The sequence below is a fragment of the Hypanus sabinus genome, chromosome X1, assembly GCF_030144855.1.
Source record: "Hypanus sabinus isolate sHypSab1 chromosome X1, sHypSab1.hap1, whole genome shotgun sequence".
In the NCBI taxonomy this organism is placed as follows: Eukaryota; Metazoa; Chordata; class Chondrichthyes; order Myliobatiformes; family Dasyatidae; genus Hypanus; species Hypanus sabinus.
The window spans coordinates 29,072,946-29,089,787 of record NC_082738.1 but is presented as its reverse complement, the minus strand read 5'-3'; the positions used below and the strand labels follow the sequence as shown (position 1 = coordinate 29,089,787).

At 42.7% G+C, this 16,842-nt stretch overlaps 1 protein-coding gene across 3 annotated transcripts in view; it reads left to right on the top strand.

The window, feature by feature from the left end:
* Positions 1-16,842, top strand: part of LOC132384734 (natural resistance-associated macrophage protein 2-like) — a 132,879-nt gene that overhangs the window by 38,321 nt on the left and 77,716 nt on the right. For all 3 annotated transcript variants that reach the window (XM_059956156.1, XM_059956155.1, XM_059956157.1), the window contains exon 2: positions 81-164. In XM_059956156.1, coding sequence (XP_059812139.1) covers positions 131-164 — 34 coding nt within the window. In that variant the 5' untranslated portion in view covers positions 81-130. The remainder of the gene's footprint in view (positions 1-80; positions 165-16,842) is intronic.

Genomic DNA, 16,842 nt, shown 5'->3' with positions numbered 1-16,842 from the left:
TCTCAAAATAAAATAAAAATTAATGTATTTGGTCTTCCCCTCTTCTGTGTCTCATACTGTTGTTTTCGTATCTGCTACAGGGAACGTGGCTTCTTCAGGGAATTTTGAGTGTGGTCTTGTTCCATTCACCATGGCTCCTGAACAAGAAACGAAAGAGAGCTCAGGTAAAGACAGTGCTTGTATCCACAAATCATTATAGACTGACCTTCCCTTGCCACTGCAATAATTTGGTGAATTATTTTGAAACTTTCTACAGAAGCATTTTATAATGTGACTTCCACTGGAGCTGATGCATCAACTCCCTCCTGGTGACACTGCCAGGTGGGTTCTAGTGCATGGTGCTCAACAGCCAATCATCTCAGACTGATGTGGTCTACATAAGCACAGTCAGCTTTGCAAGTCAAAGCTCAGTACTGCATTTCCTGGCACATCCGAACTGGCTCACAATTAGCCAGCGTTCAGGCTAAGGGAGATAGCCTACGGGGGTTTGTGAGTACGTGTCTTTTGGAGCATCCGCGCCCATGGGGACGGGTTGAGGGAGGCTTTAAAGCAAGGCTGTTTGGTTCGAATAAAGTTATCTTTGACTGCAGTGTCTTTATTTTAGCGCTGCGTGTAGCACACCGCTACAACGTGTTTTTTATCGCTATTAATATACATCACCACTGCCAATGCCTGACACCCGTCAGTGCGCGCTTTCTTTTAATTCTTCGATCCAAGGTAGGCTAACTATGGAGTAACCTTCAACCCAATGTCTTTTTTTCGGAGTTCAAAATGTTTTTGTTGCATGCAGAAATGTAATTTCGTTTTCTCTGCAGGAGTTCATCAATTTTATAAATGCAACACATTATAGTTTGTTTATACATAGCATAAAGGCAAAAAAAAACTATTGTATGCAGTGTTATTTCATTTTAAATGTCAAACGGGTTTTGTGGCTCCCAGTGTTTTCTGTGGGAAATGGGTCCATATGGCTCTTTCAGTGGTAAACGTTGCTGACCCCTGGACCAGACCCATTTAAAGTCCTGAGCATGTCACCAAAATCTTATCTGCACCTCAACTAGCCAAACCAGATGTGATTTCCCTAAAAGAGACTTAAGGCTTCGGGGCTGATAAATCTTGGGATAAGACAATAACAAAAGACTTATTAGCATTATTATTAGCACTCATTTCAAGAGGACTGGAATATAAAAGCAAGGATGAGATGTTGAAACTTTTAAAGCACTGGTGAGGCCTCACTTGGAGTATTGTGAGAAGGTTTAGGCCCTTAGAAAGGATGTGCTGAAACTGAAGTGGGTTCAAATGAGGTTCATGAAATTGATTCCAGGATTGAATGGCTTGTCATATGAAGAGTGTGATGGTTCTGCACCTGTATTCACTAGAATTCAGAAGAATGAGGGGTGAACTCATTGTAACCTATCAAATGGTTGAAAGGCTTTGATAGAGTGGATGTGGAGAGGATGTTTCTTATGGTGGGAGTGTTCAAGACCAGAGGACACAGCCTCAGAATAGAGGGGCATCCTTTTAGAACGGAGATGAGGAGAAATTTCTTTAGCCGGAGAGTGGTGAATCTGTGGAAATTTTTTGCCACAGGCAGCTGAGCAGACCAAGTCTTTATGTGTATTTAAAGCAGAGGTTGATAGATTCTTTATTGGTCAGTGTATGATGGGATATGGGGAGAAGACAGGAGACTGGGGCTGAGGGGAAAATTGGATCAGCCAAGATGAAGTGGTGGAGCAGACTTGATGGGCTAAATGGCCTAATTCTGCTCCTATGTCTTATGGTCTTATTAGGAACTGCAGCCCAAACAGTTGCACAATTACTCAATAATGACAATTATCAGCTTCCATTTCCTGTGTTATGTAGAAGTCACGAAAATAAACTATTTATTGGTGACTTACAAAGCTGGGTTGGAGATCATAACAATGAAGGCCTGGTCCAAATTGGCCCTAAAGTATCCAGGATCAGCCCCTCTTATTTAACCTCACTCTGTGTGAGAACACCAGTTCTTATGATGGGATTAGTATTTGTTCTTCCTAATACTATCAACATCAGAATCAGGTTTATTATTAAATTTATTGTTGTGGCAGCAGTACAGTGCAATACATAAAAAATAATTTAAGTTATAATGAAAACATACATTAAAAATTAATAAGTAGTGCAATAATAGTTCATGAATTCATTGTCCGCCCAGAAATCTGATGGCGGAGGAGAAAAAGCTGTTCCTAAAGATGTTGCCCCTCTCTCTCCCCCCCCGATGGTAGCAATGAGAAGAGGTTATTATATTATTTTTCTACACAGCTGCCTGGCACAAATAATCTCAATGGTCTTATCATCTTTTATAGCCTTGTGACATCCCAAATCAAATTATAGCTAACGAGCTATTTTTGAAGTGTAGTCACCGATTGTAATGGAAGAAAACAATAGATTTTTTTTTTGCTAAGAGCCTAATTATACAAAGGGGAATACATGGGTCATTTTCAGAGTGGCAAGTGCTGTACAATGAAGGTCAGTGTTTGGGCTTCAGATGTTTTCAATATATATCAATAGTCTGGGTGAGGGAACAAGACAATTTAGGCAAGTTCTGAGGTGAGGTGAGGGCCTCCGTAGGTCAGTGTTGACCAGGGACATTGAGTCCTAGACGTCTATGTATGCAAGCCTGGTCAGTACGATATGGAGAGCAAGCTGTTGCCAATGTAGCAGGCTCCCCCTCTCCGTACATCTGATAAACCCAAAGGAGTGGCAGAGACTGAAACAGTTTGGTACCGGCAGGGTCACAGGAGTTGCCAGTCAAGTTGAGTAAGTGAGGAAGGAAACACAGCATAATGAGAGAGTAAATTGTGTCTATTTTAATGCAAGTAGCATCAGGAACAAGGATGATGAATTTAGAGCATGGATCAGTACATCAAACTATACAACATTGTGGCCATTACAGAGACTTGGCTGTCACAAGGGCAGGAATGGCTGCTGGATGTTCCAGGGTTTAGGTGTTTCCAAAGGGACAGAGAGAGATGACGGAATGCCATTGCTAATCAGAGTTAGTATCACAACTGTAGAAAGGGAGGATGTGGTGGAAAGATCGTCTACTGAGTCATGGATGGAAGTTAGATACAAGAAGGCAGCTGTCACTCTTGTCAGATCTCAGTAATTTTTTGATCCCTGAATTCTTTTAGTTCAGGAATGAGCGAGACACTTTGATTCATTGATTCTTCATGATAGTTTATTTTAAAGTTTAAACAAAAGTGCAGAGCATTTGAAGCTAAGTGAGTAGCTGAGAAGCAGTGATTCAATAGAGAGATAGTGCCTTTGAAAAATCTGTCACCTTTTTACTCAAGGTTACAGAAATTCTGCAGATTGAGATAAACCAGTTAATAGGCTACACAATTAAAACAATTATACCACAAGTGTAATGTGCTAATACTTAGCCAATTAAAAATTGAAAAGGTATATGTAACCTATGCTTGATGAGATATGGAAAACCTAGTTGAGGAAGAAAGAAGCTTACTCGAGGTGTAGGAAGTAAAGATCACACAGGGCTCTAAAGAGTTACAAGGTAGCCTAGGAGTTTAAGAGAGAGCTAAAAGAGATGAGAAAGCCTTGGCAAGTAGGATTAAGGAAACCCCCATGGTGTCCTATACGTATGTGAAGAACAAGAGGATGATTAATCAGAGATAGGAGAGGAAACATGCACCTGGAGTCAGAGGAGGTAAGGGAGTTTCTTAATGAGTACTTTGTCTCAGTATTTGTCATTGAAAGGGACCTTGACGAATGTGATGACAGCTGGAACATGTCGACATTAAGACAGAAGAAGTGCTGGAATTTTTGAAAAATACTAGGATAAATAAATCCCTAGGGCTGGACAGGATACACCTATGAAAGGCGAAGTAGACAGATGATCTTTACGTCCTCACTGGCCACAGGAGTAGTACCAGAAGATCAGAAGGTGGCAAATATTAATCCTTTGTTCAAGAAAGAGAATAGATTTATAGAACAGTGAGTCTTGCGTCAGATGTGGGCAAATCATTGGAGAGGATTCTTGGAGAGAGGATTTATGAGCATTTGGAGAAGCATAGTCTGATTAGGAATTGTTCAGCATGGCTTTTGTGAAGGGTAGGTCATGACTCATGGGGTTGATTGAATCCTTTCAGAATGTGACATAGCTCATTGATGAAGGTAGAGCAGTGGATGTGGTGTATGTGGATTTTAGTAAGATGTTTGACAAGGATCCCCATTGTTGGCTCATTCAGAAAGTCGGGCATGGGATCCAGGGAAACTTGGCTGCATGAATTCAGAATTGGCTTGCAAAAGAAAGCAGAAGGTGGAAGTAGGTGGAACGTATTCTCCCTTGAGGTCTGTGACTAATGGTGTTCTGCAGGGGTCTGTTCTGGGACCCCTGGTCTTTGTGATTTTTCATGAATGACTTGGATGGGGAAGTGGAAGAGGGTGTTAATAAGTTTGCAGATGCACAAAGATTGGTGGTGTTGTGGATAGTGTAAAAGGTTATCATAGGTTACAACGGGGCATTTGTATGATGCAGAGCTAGGCTGAGAATGGCCAAGTTGCCCTCAAGTTGGGAAATACCTTGCTGTTGGTGGTGAAGTCCTGAAAAACAGAATTTTAAAAATAATTCGGGGTGCATCTATCTGGACCAGGTGCTTCATTCATTCTGACTGACTATTTCTAGTAGCTTCTCTATGAACTTTTAGCCTATCCAGAATCTTTCATTGCTAAAGCTTCAGCAGTATTTTAGTCCTTTGTGAAGACTGTGACACACTTGGTTTGTACCTTCTCCATGTCCTCAGTGTGCTTTGGTAACGGATCAGGCCGACCTTTGCTTTTGCCATTCCCTTGCTGTCTGTGGAATAGTTTAGGATTTACTATCAGTCATTTTTTATGCTCCTCTTGCTTTTATTTTCTTTTCTTAGTTCCCCTCTGAGCTTTCTGTAATCAGCCTGTTTCTCTCTTGTGTTAGTAGCTTGATATACATTTTCATTTTCTGCTCTGTTGTGCCCTCTATCTTTTTAGATCATCCTTTGGAGCCCTGGCTTTAATTTTCCCACTCTCCTCTCGCATGCAAATACAACAAAACTGAAACATCTCAAATTTAAAACATTGCATTGTTTAATTATGATTTTGCCTACAGATTCAACCAATTAAATTGGCAGACTGCCTGAAATGACTTGATCTTGCCTACTTTTAATGAGAAAGCATGCCATACAATTTTTTGTGTAGATGTATTTCTTTTTATTGTGATATAATTTCATACTCTGAGATTGGCAGTACAGTGGCTGTGGTTCATTTTCACCGACTGAGGGATCTATGTTTCAGTGATAAGGCCAACATTATTACCTGGCCCTAGACACTTTTGACAAGATGTTGGGTGAGCTGCTCTTTGAACCTGGACAGTCCCTCTTGATAAGGGGGCTTAGAGCCAGTCACGATAAAGAAATTAAAATATACACTCAGTGGCCTCTTTATTAGGTACACCTGCTCATTAATGCAAATATCTAATCAGCCAATCACGTGGCAGCAACTCCATGCAGACATAGTCAAGAGGTTCAGTTGTTTAAACCAAACATTACAATATGGAAGTGATGTGAACTAAGTGACTTTGACTATGGAATGATTGTTGGTGCCAGATGGGGTGGTTTGAGTACCTCCGAAACTGCTGATCTCCTGGAATTTTTACACACAACATTCTCTAAGAGTTTACAGAGATCGGTGCGTAAAACAAAGATCATCCAGTTGTGTGGCAGTTCTGTTGGTAAAAATACCTTGTTAATGAGAGGGGTCTGAGGAGAATGGCCAGACTGTTTCAAGCTGACAGGAAGGTGACAGTAACTCAGATAACCATGCATAACAACAGTGGTGTGCAGAAAAGCATCTCTGAATGCACAACATGTTGAACCTTAAAGTGGATGGGCTACAGCAACAAAAGACCACAAACGTGCACTCAATGGCCAGCTTATCAGGTACCTCCTGAATACTGAGTGTTTTTCTGAGTCAGGATGGTATGTAACAGTGGTGTTACTGTGCAGATGCCATCTTTGTCTTTTTTGGTGGAAAAGCCCATTAGTCTGGGAGATTATGTTAGTGTGGCCAAGGCAAGTAACTGCAGTGCTTTGTGGATGGTGATGAGGGAAGTGTTCAGGGTGATGGATCTGGTGCCAGTCAAGTGGACTGCTTTGTTCTGGGTAAGTTGAAGCTGCTTGAGAGTCATTGAAGCTGTACTCGTGTAGCCAAGTGAAAGGTGCTCCATAACACACTTTCCCTGTACCTTGTAGATGGTGGAAAAGTTTTGGGGCACCCTCTCACTAACTCCTCACCTAGAGGACGAACCCAGTCCCCACTGTGAATCCAAGTTTTTCATTGGATATGATTAGTCTAGACAAGGTGCAGAAAAGATTCACAGGAGCATTGCTTGGACCAGAGGGCTTGAGGGTTTGAGACTGGATAGGCTTGGGTCTGTTTTCCCTGGAGCGAAGGAGGCCGAGGGGTGACCTTTTGGATGTTTATAAAATTGAAGATAGGATTGATTGTCATGGTCTTTTTCTTAGGGTTGGAACTTCTAAATTTGGAGTGCAGAAGTTTAAAGTGAGAGGTGAAAGATTTAAAGGGGACATGGGTAAGTTTTTCACAGAGAGTGGTGGGAATATGGAAAGAGCTACCAGAGGAAGTAGTAGAGGTGGGCACAGTAACAACATTTTAAGACATTATGGCAGGTACATGGATAGGAAAGGTTAAAAGAGAAATGGGCCAATTGCAGGCAAGTGGGGATCAGCATAGATAAGTATTTTAGCTGGCATAGACCAGAAGGCCTGTTTGTGTGCTGTATAACACTGTGAATCTATAGTGGGTTACCCCTTATCCTCTTACTAGGCCATTTGAAACCTTTACATAACCAAGACCACTTTACCTACACAGCTTGTATTTGTCCAGCCTAACTCCAATATGCTCTTGTTTCCTCAGTCCTCTTCAAGCACTTACATATTCAAAACCCTGGCCAATGTCCTGCTGAATCAGCATTACTCCCTTGCCTGTCTGCAGTGACTCTTCACAGGCCAAAGTTCAAAGTACATATATGCCACCATATATAACCCTGAGATCCATTTTCTTGCAGGCATTTACAGTAAATACAAAGAAACACAATAGAATCAATGAAAAACTACTCACAAGCAGAGATGGACAACCAATGTGCAAAAGGCAAACTGTTCAAATAAACAAAAACAAATAACAGTAACAGTAGATAAATAAGTGTTAAAGAATTGGAGAACACAATTTGTAGAGTCCTTGAAAGTGGAACCATAGGTTGTGGAATCAGTTCAGTTAGCTGAGTTTTTTTCCATGAGCACACAAAAAAAATCCCATTCTTCACATTCCTACAAGGCCTCACTCTGCACAAGTTTGTAACTTCTTTAAATCTTGTAACCATGCTGTATCATACCAAATGTGACCACCATGTAGGCTGTACTATTGGGTCAGCTCCTTCAGTGGTTCTCTTTTGGCATTCTCCGCATCTTAACAATGAACCTTTTCAAAACCAGCTTTTTTTCCCCTTGCCTTCAGACATTCCATGGACTCCCTCTTGCTATTTTTGTCCCTTTTTATTTTCCTGCCTATAAATAGAAGACACTCCATAAATACATGTTGTATCATTCTTGAATATAGGGAAGAGACCATTATTTTTATCCGGTCTTTCAGCCAAAAGGAACCACTGGTTTTTAAATCAAAAATGGAATTGTCAACCTGACTCATTTTGTTCAACTTACCCAGTCCTTATGACAGTGCTAATTCTCCCACTTCTGTGAAACTCGCCTCCTTCACTGGCTTGTATAGTACCTAAAGCTGGATCTTCAGAGCTTGTAGATCCTCAACTGTCCTGGAAAATTCACTATCTGAACTCCAGCTGTAAAGCAAGCAAAACTTCTGGATGCAACAGGTTTGCTTCCATTTGAGAACATTATAACTTTTTTTCCCCAAGTGTCATGTTATTTGGTTGCATTTTACAGGCACTACAGTCCATTGGTTAACAGTAATTTATCCCTACCAAGTACATGCAACGCAATCCTGAAATAATCCCCTTTATTACCTCGGCGTTGTATACATTTCAAATTACTCTTTATAATGCTGTTTACATTGCAAATGATGGTTGTCCATCGTGTCCCCTGATGACAGGAAACCTGTGTGGGAGAGTTTTTAAAGTGGAAAAGCCTTTGCACTGGGGCAATTCCTCTCTCTCGACCTCAGAAGTTAGGGTCCAGTGGTACGAGCCAGCATCACAAACTGGGGTCTTCCTTGGTTGCAGTAGATGACCATGATGTAATTCCCTTTGCTCTCCATGGAGCGTTGCAGTACCATCTTCCTAGGATGTAGATCTCATCCGCCCAGTCCGCCAGAGCTGACTTTGCATGCTAGGGCAGACATGTCTCTATCTCACCAGGGTATGAGGCTGCTAGCTACCCTCACCTGGTTTAGCTCACCTGTTGAAGTGGTGCACCGGACTGTGGTTGCTGTTACATGCAGTTACTTGGAGCCACACATTGTAAATACATACTGGTGTTTATGCACATTTTATTCCACATCCATACTTTAACCTCTAAGTTTATTTTATATAATTTGTTATTTTTCTAATTGTTGAATGTTAGAGTCATGGAGAAATACAGCACAGAATCAAACTTGGCCCATCTAGTCTCCTATGGACTTGCACCAGGACCATAGCCCTCCATATCCCTACTATCCATGTACTTATTCAAACTTCTCTTAGACATTGAAATCCAGCTCGCATGGACCTCTTGTGCTGGCAGCTTGTTCCACGTTCTCATGTTCCCCTTAAACTTTTCACCTTTCACCCTTAACTCATGACCTCTGGTTGTAGTCCCAACCAACCTCAGTGGAAAAGCCTGCTTGCATTTACCCTATCTATACCCCTCATAATTTTGTTTTCCTCTATGAAATCTTCTCTCAATCTTCTACGTTCTAAGGAATAAAGTCCTAACCTATTCAATCTTTCCTTATAACTTAGGACCTCCAGACCTGGCAACATCCTTGAAAATTTTCTCTGCACACTTTCAATCATATTGACATCTCCTGTAGGTAGGTGACCAAAACTGCACACAATACTCCAAATTAGGCCTTACCACTGTCTTATACAACTTCAACATAACATCTCCTAACAACTCCTGTACTCAATACGTTGATCTATGAAGGCCAATGTGCCAAAAGCTTTCTTTATGACCCTATCTACCTGTGACACCACTTTCAATGAATTATGGACCTGTATTCCTAGATCCCTTTGTTCTACCACACTCCTCAGAGCCCTACTGCTCACTGTATAAAACCTACCTTGGTTGGTCCTACCAGTACAAAACCTCGCATTTGTCTGCATTAAATTCCATCTGCCAGTTTTCAGCCCATTTTTCCAGCTGGTCCAGATCCCATTGCAAGCCATGATAACCTTCCTCACTGTCCACTCCAGCCTCAATCTTGGTGTCATCTGCAAATTTGCTGATCCAGTTAACCACATTATCATCCAAATCATTGATTTAGATGACAATTAACAAAGGATCCAACACTGATCCCTGTGGCACTCCGCTAGTCACAGGCCTCCAGTCAGAGAGGCAGCACTCTCCTACCCCTCTCTGGCTTCACCCACAAAGCCAGTGTCTAATCCAATTTACTACCTTATCCTGAATACTGAGCGACTGAACCTTCTTGATCCACCTCCCATGTGTCACCTTGTTAAATGCCTTATTAAGTCCATGTAGACAACATCCAACTTCTTGACCTCATCCACTTTCCTGGTAACCTCCTCAAAAAAAACTATAAGATTAGTTAGACATGACCTGCCACGCACAAAGCCATGCTGCCTATCCTTAATCAGTCCATGTCTGTCCAAATACTTGTATTTGGTCCACACATCCCTCCCCACAGATCTCCCACCTGACAGTTATCCCTGCAAGCATAAGTGCTACACCTGTTGCTACACCTCCTCTCTTACCACCATTCAGAGCCCCAAACAGTCCTTCCAGGTGAGGCAACACTTCACTTGTGAATCTGTTGGGGTCATCTATTGCATCCAGTGCTCCCAGTGTGGCCTCCTCTTCATCGGCGAGACCCGACGCAGATTGGGGGACCGCCTCATCAGGCACCTCCACTCCATCCACCGCAACAGACAGGATCTCCCGGTTGCCACCCACTTCAACTCTGCTTCACATTCCCATTTGGATATGTCCATACTTGGCCTCCTCTACTGCCATGATGAGGCCAAACTGAGGTCGGAGGAGCAACACCTCATATACCGTCTGGGTAGTTTTCCAGCCCCTTGGTATGAATATCGAATTCTCCAACTTCCGGTAATTCCCTCCCTCTCCCTTCCCCCATCCCACCTTCACTCTGCCTCCTCCTCCAGCTGCCTATCACCTCCCTCATGATTCTGCCTTCTTCCACTACTCATAGTGCTTTCCTCTTACATTCCTTCTTCACCTTTCCTGCCTATCCCCTCCCTGCTTCCCCTTGATCTTTCCTCTTACTGGTTTTTCACCTGGCACCGACCAGCCTTCTCCTTCCCACCCTCCCCCCACTTTGCTTATAGGGCCCCAGCCCCGAAGGTCTTGGCCCGTAAAGTTGACTGCTCATTTCCACGGATGCTACCCAACTTGCTGAGTTCTTCCAGCGTGTTGTACGTGTTGCTTTGACCACAGCATCTGCAGTGTACTTTGTGTTTACAAATACTTGTATATCCAGTTCCTTAGAAAACCTTCTAATAACTTTCCTGCAACTGATGTCAGTCTCGCCAGCCTTCGATTTCCTGGTTTCATTTTAGAACCTTTTTTTGTAAACAGTGGAACGACATTGGCTGTCGTCCAATGCTCAGGTAGTTCCCCTGTCGCTAAGGATTATTTAAATATCTCCACTGGGCCTAGGCAATTTCTACACTTGCTTCCTGTAGGATCCAAGTGAATACCGTAACCTTCTCTGAGGATTTATCCACCCCAGTTTGACTCAGGGTAGCAAATACCTCCTCCTCTGTAATTTGTACAGGGACCATGAAGTTGATGCTGCTTTACATCAGTTCTGTAGACTCTGTATCTGTCTCCTGTTTGCGCTAACACAGTAGACTTCTAATACCTGTAAATGCACACTTATGGCCACTTTATTGGGGACCTCTGAGTGTACATTCGTGGTTTTCTGCTGCTGTAGCCAATATGCTTCAAAGTTCATTGTGTTGTATGTTCGGAGATAGTCTTCTGCACACCACTGTTGTAATGTGTGGTTATTTGAATTGCTGCCTCCAGGGATCTGTACCAGGACCTCTGTTCTTCAATGTTTCAGTAGTTCATTTAATATCAGCGAATGTATACAATATGCATCATGAAATTCTCACTCTGCACAGACGTCCTCGAAACAGATGAAAAAACCCAAAGAATGAATGACAGAAAAAAAATGTAACAACCCAAAAGTCCCCTACCCACCCCCGCCACACATAAACAGCAGCAAGTCGCATCAAACCTCCCACCACCCGCCATACCAAGCCCCCAAAGAGAGACCATGGTTTACAGTCCATCAAAAACTAACTGTTCACTCTAACAGTTCAACATACCATATGCTCTGTCTTGCTAACGAGAGAGACAGATCTCTCTCCTTTCAAGGCGAGAGGGGAGACGGCAGTGGCTATTTTGATGTTTCAGTCAGTCTGAAGCGTTGTCTTTTATTTTGAGTTCCCAGACAGCAAACTTTCCCCTTACCATCGAGAGAGAGGGACAGAGCGATTGATCACGAGTGCCGAGCCCTCCAACAGCTGCTCTTGCTGTCTTTGATGTTTTGGCTCCCGCTGCGCTTCAGTTCATGACACTGGTGAAAATTCACGTCCACAGGGCCGCTCAAGCCCCGAAGTCACACGACTTCAGGCCGAACCAGGACATACTGAAACGCGGCTGATTAGTGAACTCCAAAAATAGGAATGCACAGCTGTGCAGAGCCACTGTTTGAGCGCTGCTGTGGATCAAAGCTCCTGACAGGACTCCAGCCACCATGAAAAGGAAAATAGAATAGGAATAGTTTAACTGTTTCGCTAATGAGTTGGCCAGAAGTGACCCTATGGCGCCATCTTTGGCTCCGCCGGGATGTCAAAGGAGCTGATGGAGAAGGGGGGGGCTGACTGACAAGTTGGAGAATGAGGACATAGCGCTTGGGTTGGAGAAGGAAAAGAGGGCGGCGCTTACTTCCACCAAGTGAACACCAAGAGGGCAGCACCGAGCAAGTATGAGAGGGAAGCACCAGCAGAGGGACAAAACATAGTACAAAATCCAGCAGCACACAGCCAGGTCTGGCATCTCCTTCGCTGGCACCCACAACAGGTGGCTCCAAGACAAGGGCCTTGTCTGTGCAACAACCAACGAGGCTCCTCTGCCATCGGTCTTGCCAGTGAACCGTACTTGCAGTATTCTACCTGACCAATGTCCAACAGGGTCTTGCAATCACAATAAAAATGTAAAAGACTATCACTCACACCTTTTTTTTGGACCGCGCACTGTCTGGGCACAGTGGTACGCAACAGGTCCAGGCAGCTACACGGCAACGGTACACAATAAGTCAGTTCCATTGCTACTGAGCAATTCGCTGATGGGATAGTCCTGCAGTACTTGATGTTCTTAGTATCCAGCAGTGACTTGCAATCGTAAAAGAGGTGTACAAGATGAACAAGTGCTCTTTTGATTGGACCTGGAGTGGGCGCTGCATCCGAGCACACCGCTATCTTATTGGTTCCTTGAAGCACTCCCTTGCACTTCCACTAAGTCACCCATTAACTCCCAACCCCCTTATATGCCTTTCTCGCATGCACCCCATCCTCAAATCCCATCTACTTTGCCCTGCAGCGTCTCAGCACAGCTACACTCTGAGGCATCTGTTCACATGTCCTCAGATTAGGGCAGGGTGTGGCAGAGGAGGGACTGGCAACCCAATCAATATGGTGATGCCATTTCCAAATCTTATTAGCCTGTGGCATTACATATAAAACTAACGATGAAAATTTTAAAGATTTGTTCCCTTTGCACAAGCCTTGTCCATCCTGTGAGTCTGATGTTAGCCTCAACTGTTAAATAATAGCAGTGGATCACTTTGTCATTGTCAATAAAATGGCTAAGTATGAGACAAAAACATCCTGTATGAGCACATCTCCACTTATCACATGGGAAAAGGGAGTTTGTGTTACAGAAAGTTATGCTACGGATGGTTTTCTAGGAACACAATCCCTACGTAGCCTGGAAATCACCTGTATTGTACAAGTTTAATTGTGGCATGTACTTCACATTTTCTCTGAAGTGCAGTTTGGGATCATGGGACCATTTTGCTACGTCCATCCTTGGAGTGATACGGGAAAGTTTCAATTGTAGAAAGTAGGGTTAATTACCCAGTCTTTTTCTATCCTGAGAGAGGGTGGGACAGGAAGTTAATTTGTTTATTTCAGAGATACATCTTAGTAACAGGCCCTTTCGACCCAACAAACCCACACTGTCTGATTACACCTATGCAACCAATTAACCTCCTGACTTGCACATTTTGGAATATGGGAGGAAACTGGAGCACCCAGAGAAAATCCACACAACCCCAGGGCGAACGTACAGACTCCTTATAGACAGCAGCTGGAATTGAAATCTGGTCACTGGTGCTATAATCGAGTTACGCTAATCACAACACTGCCATGCTACCCCATGTCCTCTCATACTGTGATCAGTATACTATGGGCAGCACAGTAACTGTGGTTTATATTCACTTACACTGGACAACAAAGATTTTGCTTCCTGAGTGCTTTTGGGTGTATCTTATGGAATTTGGGCTGCTGATCATGAAAATCACCATTAAATTTCCTCATCACACTTTTTTGAAATCACCTATATTTGTTACTTCAATCCATAATAAAATCAAAATAACTGATGCCAAGATTAAGGAAGGCATTTCTTTTGTTGGTCCACAAACCAGACAGGTTATCAATGTCAGGCAATTCAAAGAACTTCTAGTGGGACTGGGGAAAATCTCATGGAAAGTATTCAAGGATGATGTTGAAAGATTTGAGAATTGGCAACTACAGAGCACCAAACTACGTGCAGCTGGTTGACAACATGCTTCAAGCAAACAAAACCATGAAGTGCAACGTGTCACTAAAGATTCATTTTCTGCATTCCCGTTTAGACTCTGCCCTGCAAATCTTGGTGCTGTCAGTGATGAGCACGGTGAAAGTTTTCACCAGGACATTGCAGTCATGGAGGAACAGCATCAGGGCAACTGGAATCCGCCAATGCTGGCTGATTATTGTTGGACACTTAAGTGAGAAGCCTCAGACACTGAGTGCAAATGAAAATCATCAACAAAACATTTTTAGCTTATTTGAACTATTGCAAAATGTCAGTACCGTTATGCAATTAAATGCATTATATTCAATAACAGTTTAATTTCTCGTTTCTCCAAAGTCCTACGTGTTACAAGTTGTATGAAATTATACTCGAGTTCAGCTTCAAGCGGTCTATCATTAACAAAAAAAAGTGCTGTGGAAGCAGCACTTTCGACAAAAATTATTATCCAGTGTTATTTGGGAGTCTGTGTGTCACTGTATTATTGCCCAGTCTCCCTTGAGAAGAAATGGTAAGATGCTGTTCAAACTGTGACAGTCTTTATTAAAGCAAATGTGCAGCGGTGTTAGGTAAGGAGTTCTTGGATTTAGACCCAGTGACAATGAAGAAATGGCAATGTTTCCAAGTCAGGTCAGGGGGTGACCTGCGTGCTATTCCCCTGGTGGTGGTAGTTGTGGGTTTGAGAAGTGCTTTTGCCGCAGCTATACTGTATTGTGGATGGTAAACATTGCAGTTGCTATGCACCAGTGGTGAGGTCATGAATGTTTAAAGTGGTGACAACTGATTTGTCCTGGGTATGATGAGACCTTGAGAGCTGTTGGAGCTGCAATTGTTTAGGCAAGTCTTCCATCACACTCCTGATTAGTGCATTGTAGGTGTCAGAAGGTGAGTAGCTCACTACAGGAGGGTCTTGCCTCTTACCTGCTCTCAAAGCCACAGCATTTATATGGAATGAGCAGCACACACAGAATGCTGAAGGAGCTCAGCAGGAGAGGAACAAAGAGCCAGTGTTTTGGGCTGAAATCTGATGAAGGGTCTCAGCCCGAAATGTCTGACCTGCTGAGTTCCTGCCGCATTTTGTATGTGTTACTTTGGATTTTGAGCAGAATCTCTTGTTTGTTATTCACATGGCAGGCTGAGTTTCTAGCCAATGATTGCCCTGTTTTTTTCCCCCGACCCAGCAGAGAACATCATTGACGAGGGATAGTTATGCTGTTGAATATCGAAGGGAGGTGCTTAGATTGTCTGTAGTGGATATTGAGTAGCACTCCTGTAATGTGATTGCTGCTTGCCACAAATCAGCCTAAGCTGCTTAAACCTTGCTGCATGCAGGTGTGAAGTAAATTGAATAATTTTCAGGGAAAATTTACAAGGATATTGCTAGGACTTGAGGACCTGAGTTATAGGTTAGGACTTTATTCCCTAGAGCATAGAAGAATGAGGGAGATTTATTAAAGGGATACAAAATTACGAAGGGTATAGATAGGGTAAATGTAAGCAGGATTTTTCCATTGAGGTTGGGTGATACTGGAGCTATAGTTCATGGGTTAAAGTTGAAAGGTGAAATATTTAAGGGGAAAATGAAGAGAAATTTCTTCACTCGGAGAGCGATGAGAGTGTGGAATGAGCTGCCAGTGCAGGTGGTGGATGTGATTTTATTAGCAGCATTTAAGAGAAGCTTGGATAGATACATGAATGGCAGTGGTACGGAGGGCTATGGTCTAGGTCAGGGGTCAGCAACCTTTACCACTGAAAGAGCCACTTGGACCCGTTTCCACAGAAAAGAAAACACTGGGAGCCGCAAAACCCGTTTGACATTTAAAATGAAATAACACTGCATACAACGTTTTGTTTTGCCTTTATGCTATGTATAAACAAACTATAATGTGTTGCATTTATGAAATTGATGAACTCCTGCAGAGAAAACGAAATTACATTTCTGCATGCAACAAAAACATTTTGAACTCCGAAAAAAAGACGTTGGGTTGAAGGTTACTTTTAAGTAAAATACTCAACGTCTATTTGAGTCCTTCTTGTATTTATGAAAAACGCCAAACTTAAATTTGCCGCCAGCAGCAAACCAAAAATAACGTCAGCCAGCTGTCAACCTGAAAAATAAAAGGACTATTTCACTGAACAATGAAAACATATGAATATACGTAAAATAATAGGCAATTAAAATATTTATCATACTTGTTCAGGTTGACTCACACCTGACAATGCAGTCGTATTCAGTAGGGATGGATCGATGCTTAGGGGAGTGACCGGGAAGGATAATGTGTTTTTTTCCTCTCTGAACTCACAGAAGCGTTTCCCAAACGATGTTTGCATTGCGATGATTGCAGAATGTAAATACTCCGAATTTATCATGTCGTGACCTTGTTTGAACTCTCTCAAATTGGGGAAGTGAGACAATGTATTTTATGTTAGTTTGTTAGTTTTTGAAATGTAAATCTAAATTTGAAGATTATGGTGATCTTGTACAATCTAAATAAGACGTTGTGGCGACCCATTTCCTGACACATCCGAACCGGCTCACAATTAGCCAGCGTTCAGGCTAAGGGAGATAGCCTACAGGGGTATTTACATTTAAATTTACATTTTCTGTAAATCTCTGGCAAGCACTGTCAACTTGCGCTCGAATGCCAAAACATCCTCCAACATGTGCAGGCCTGTGCGTCCTTTCCCCTGAAGAGCTGTGTTCAGGTGCACTGTCATG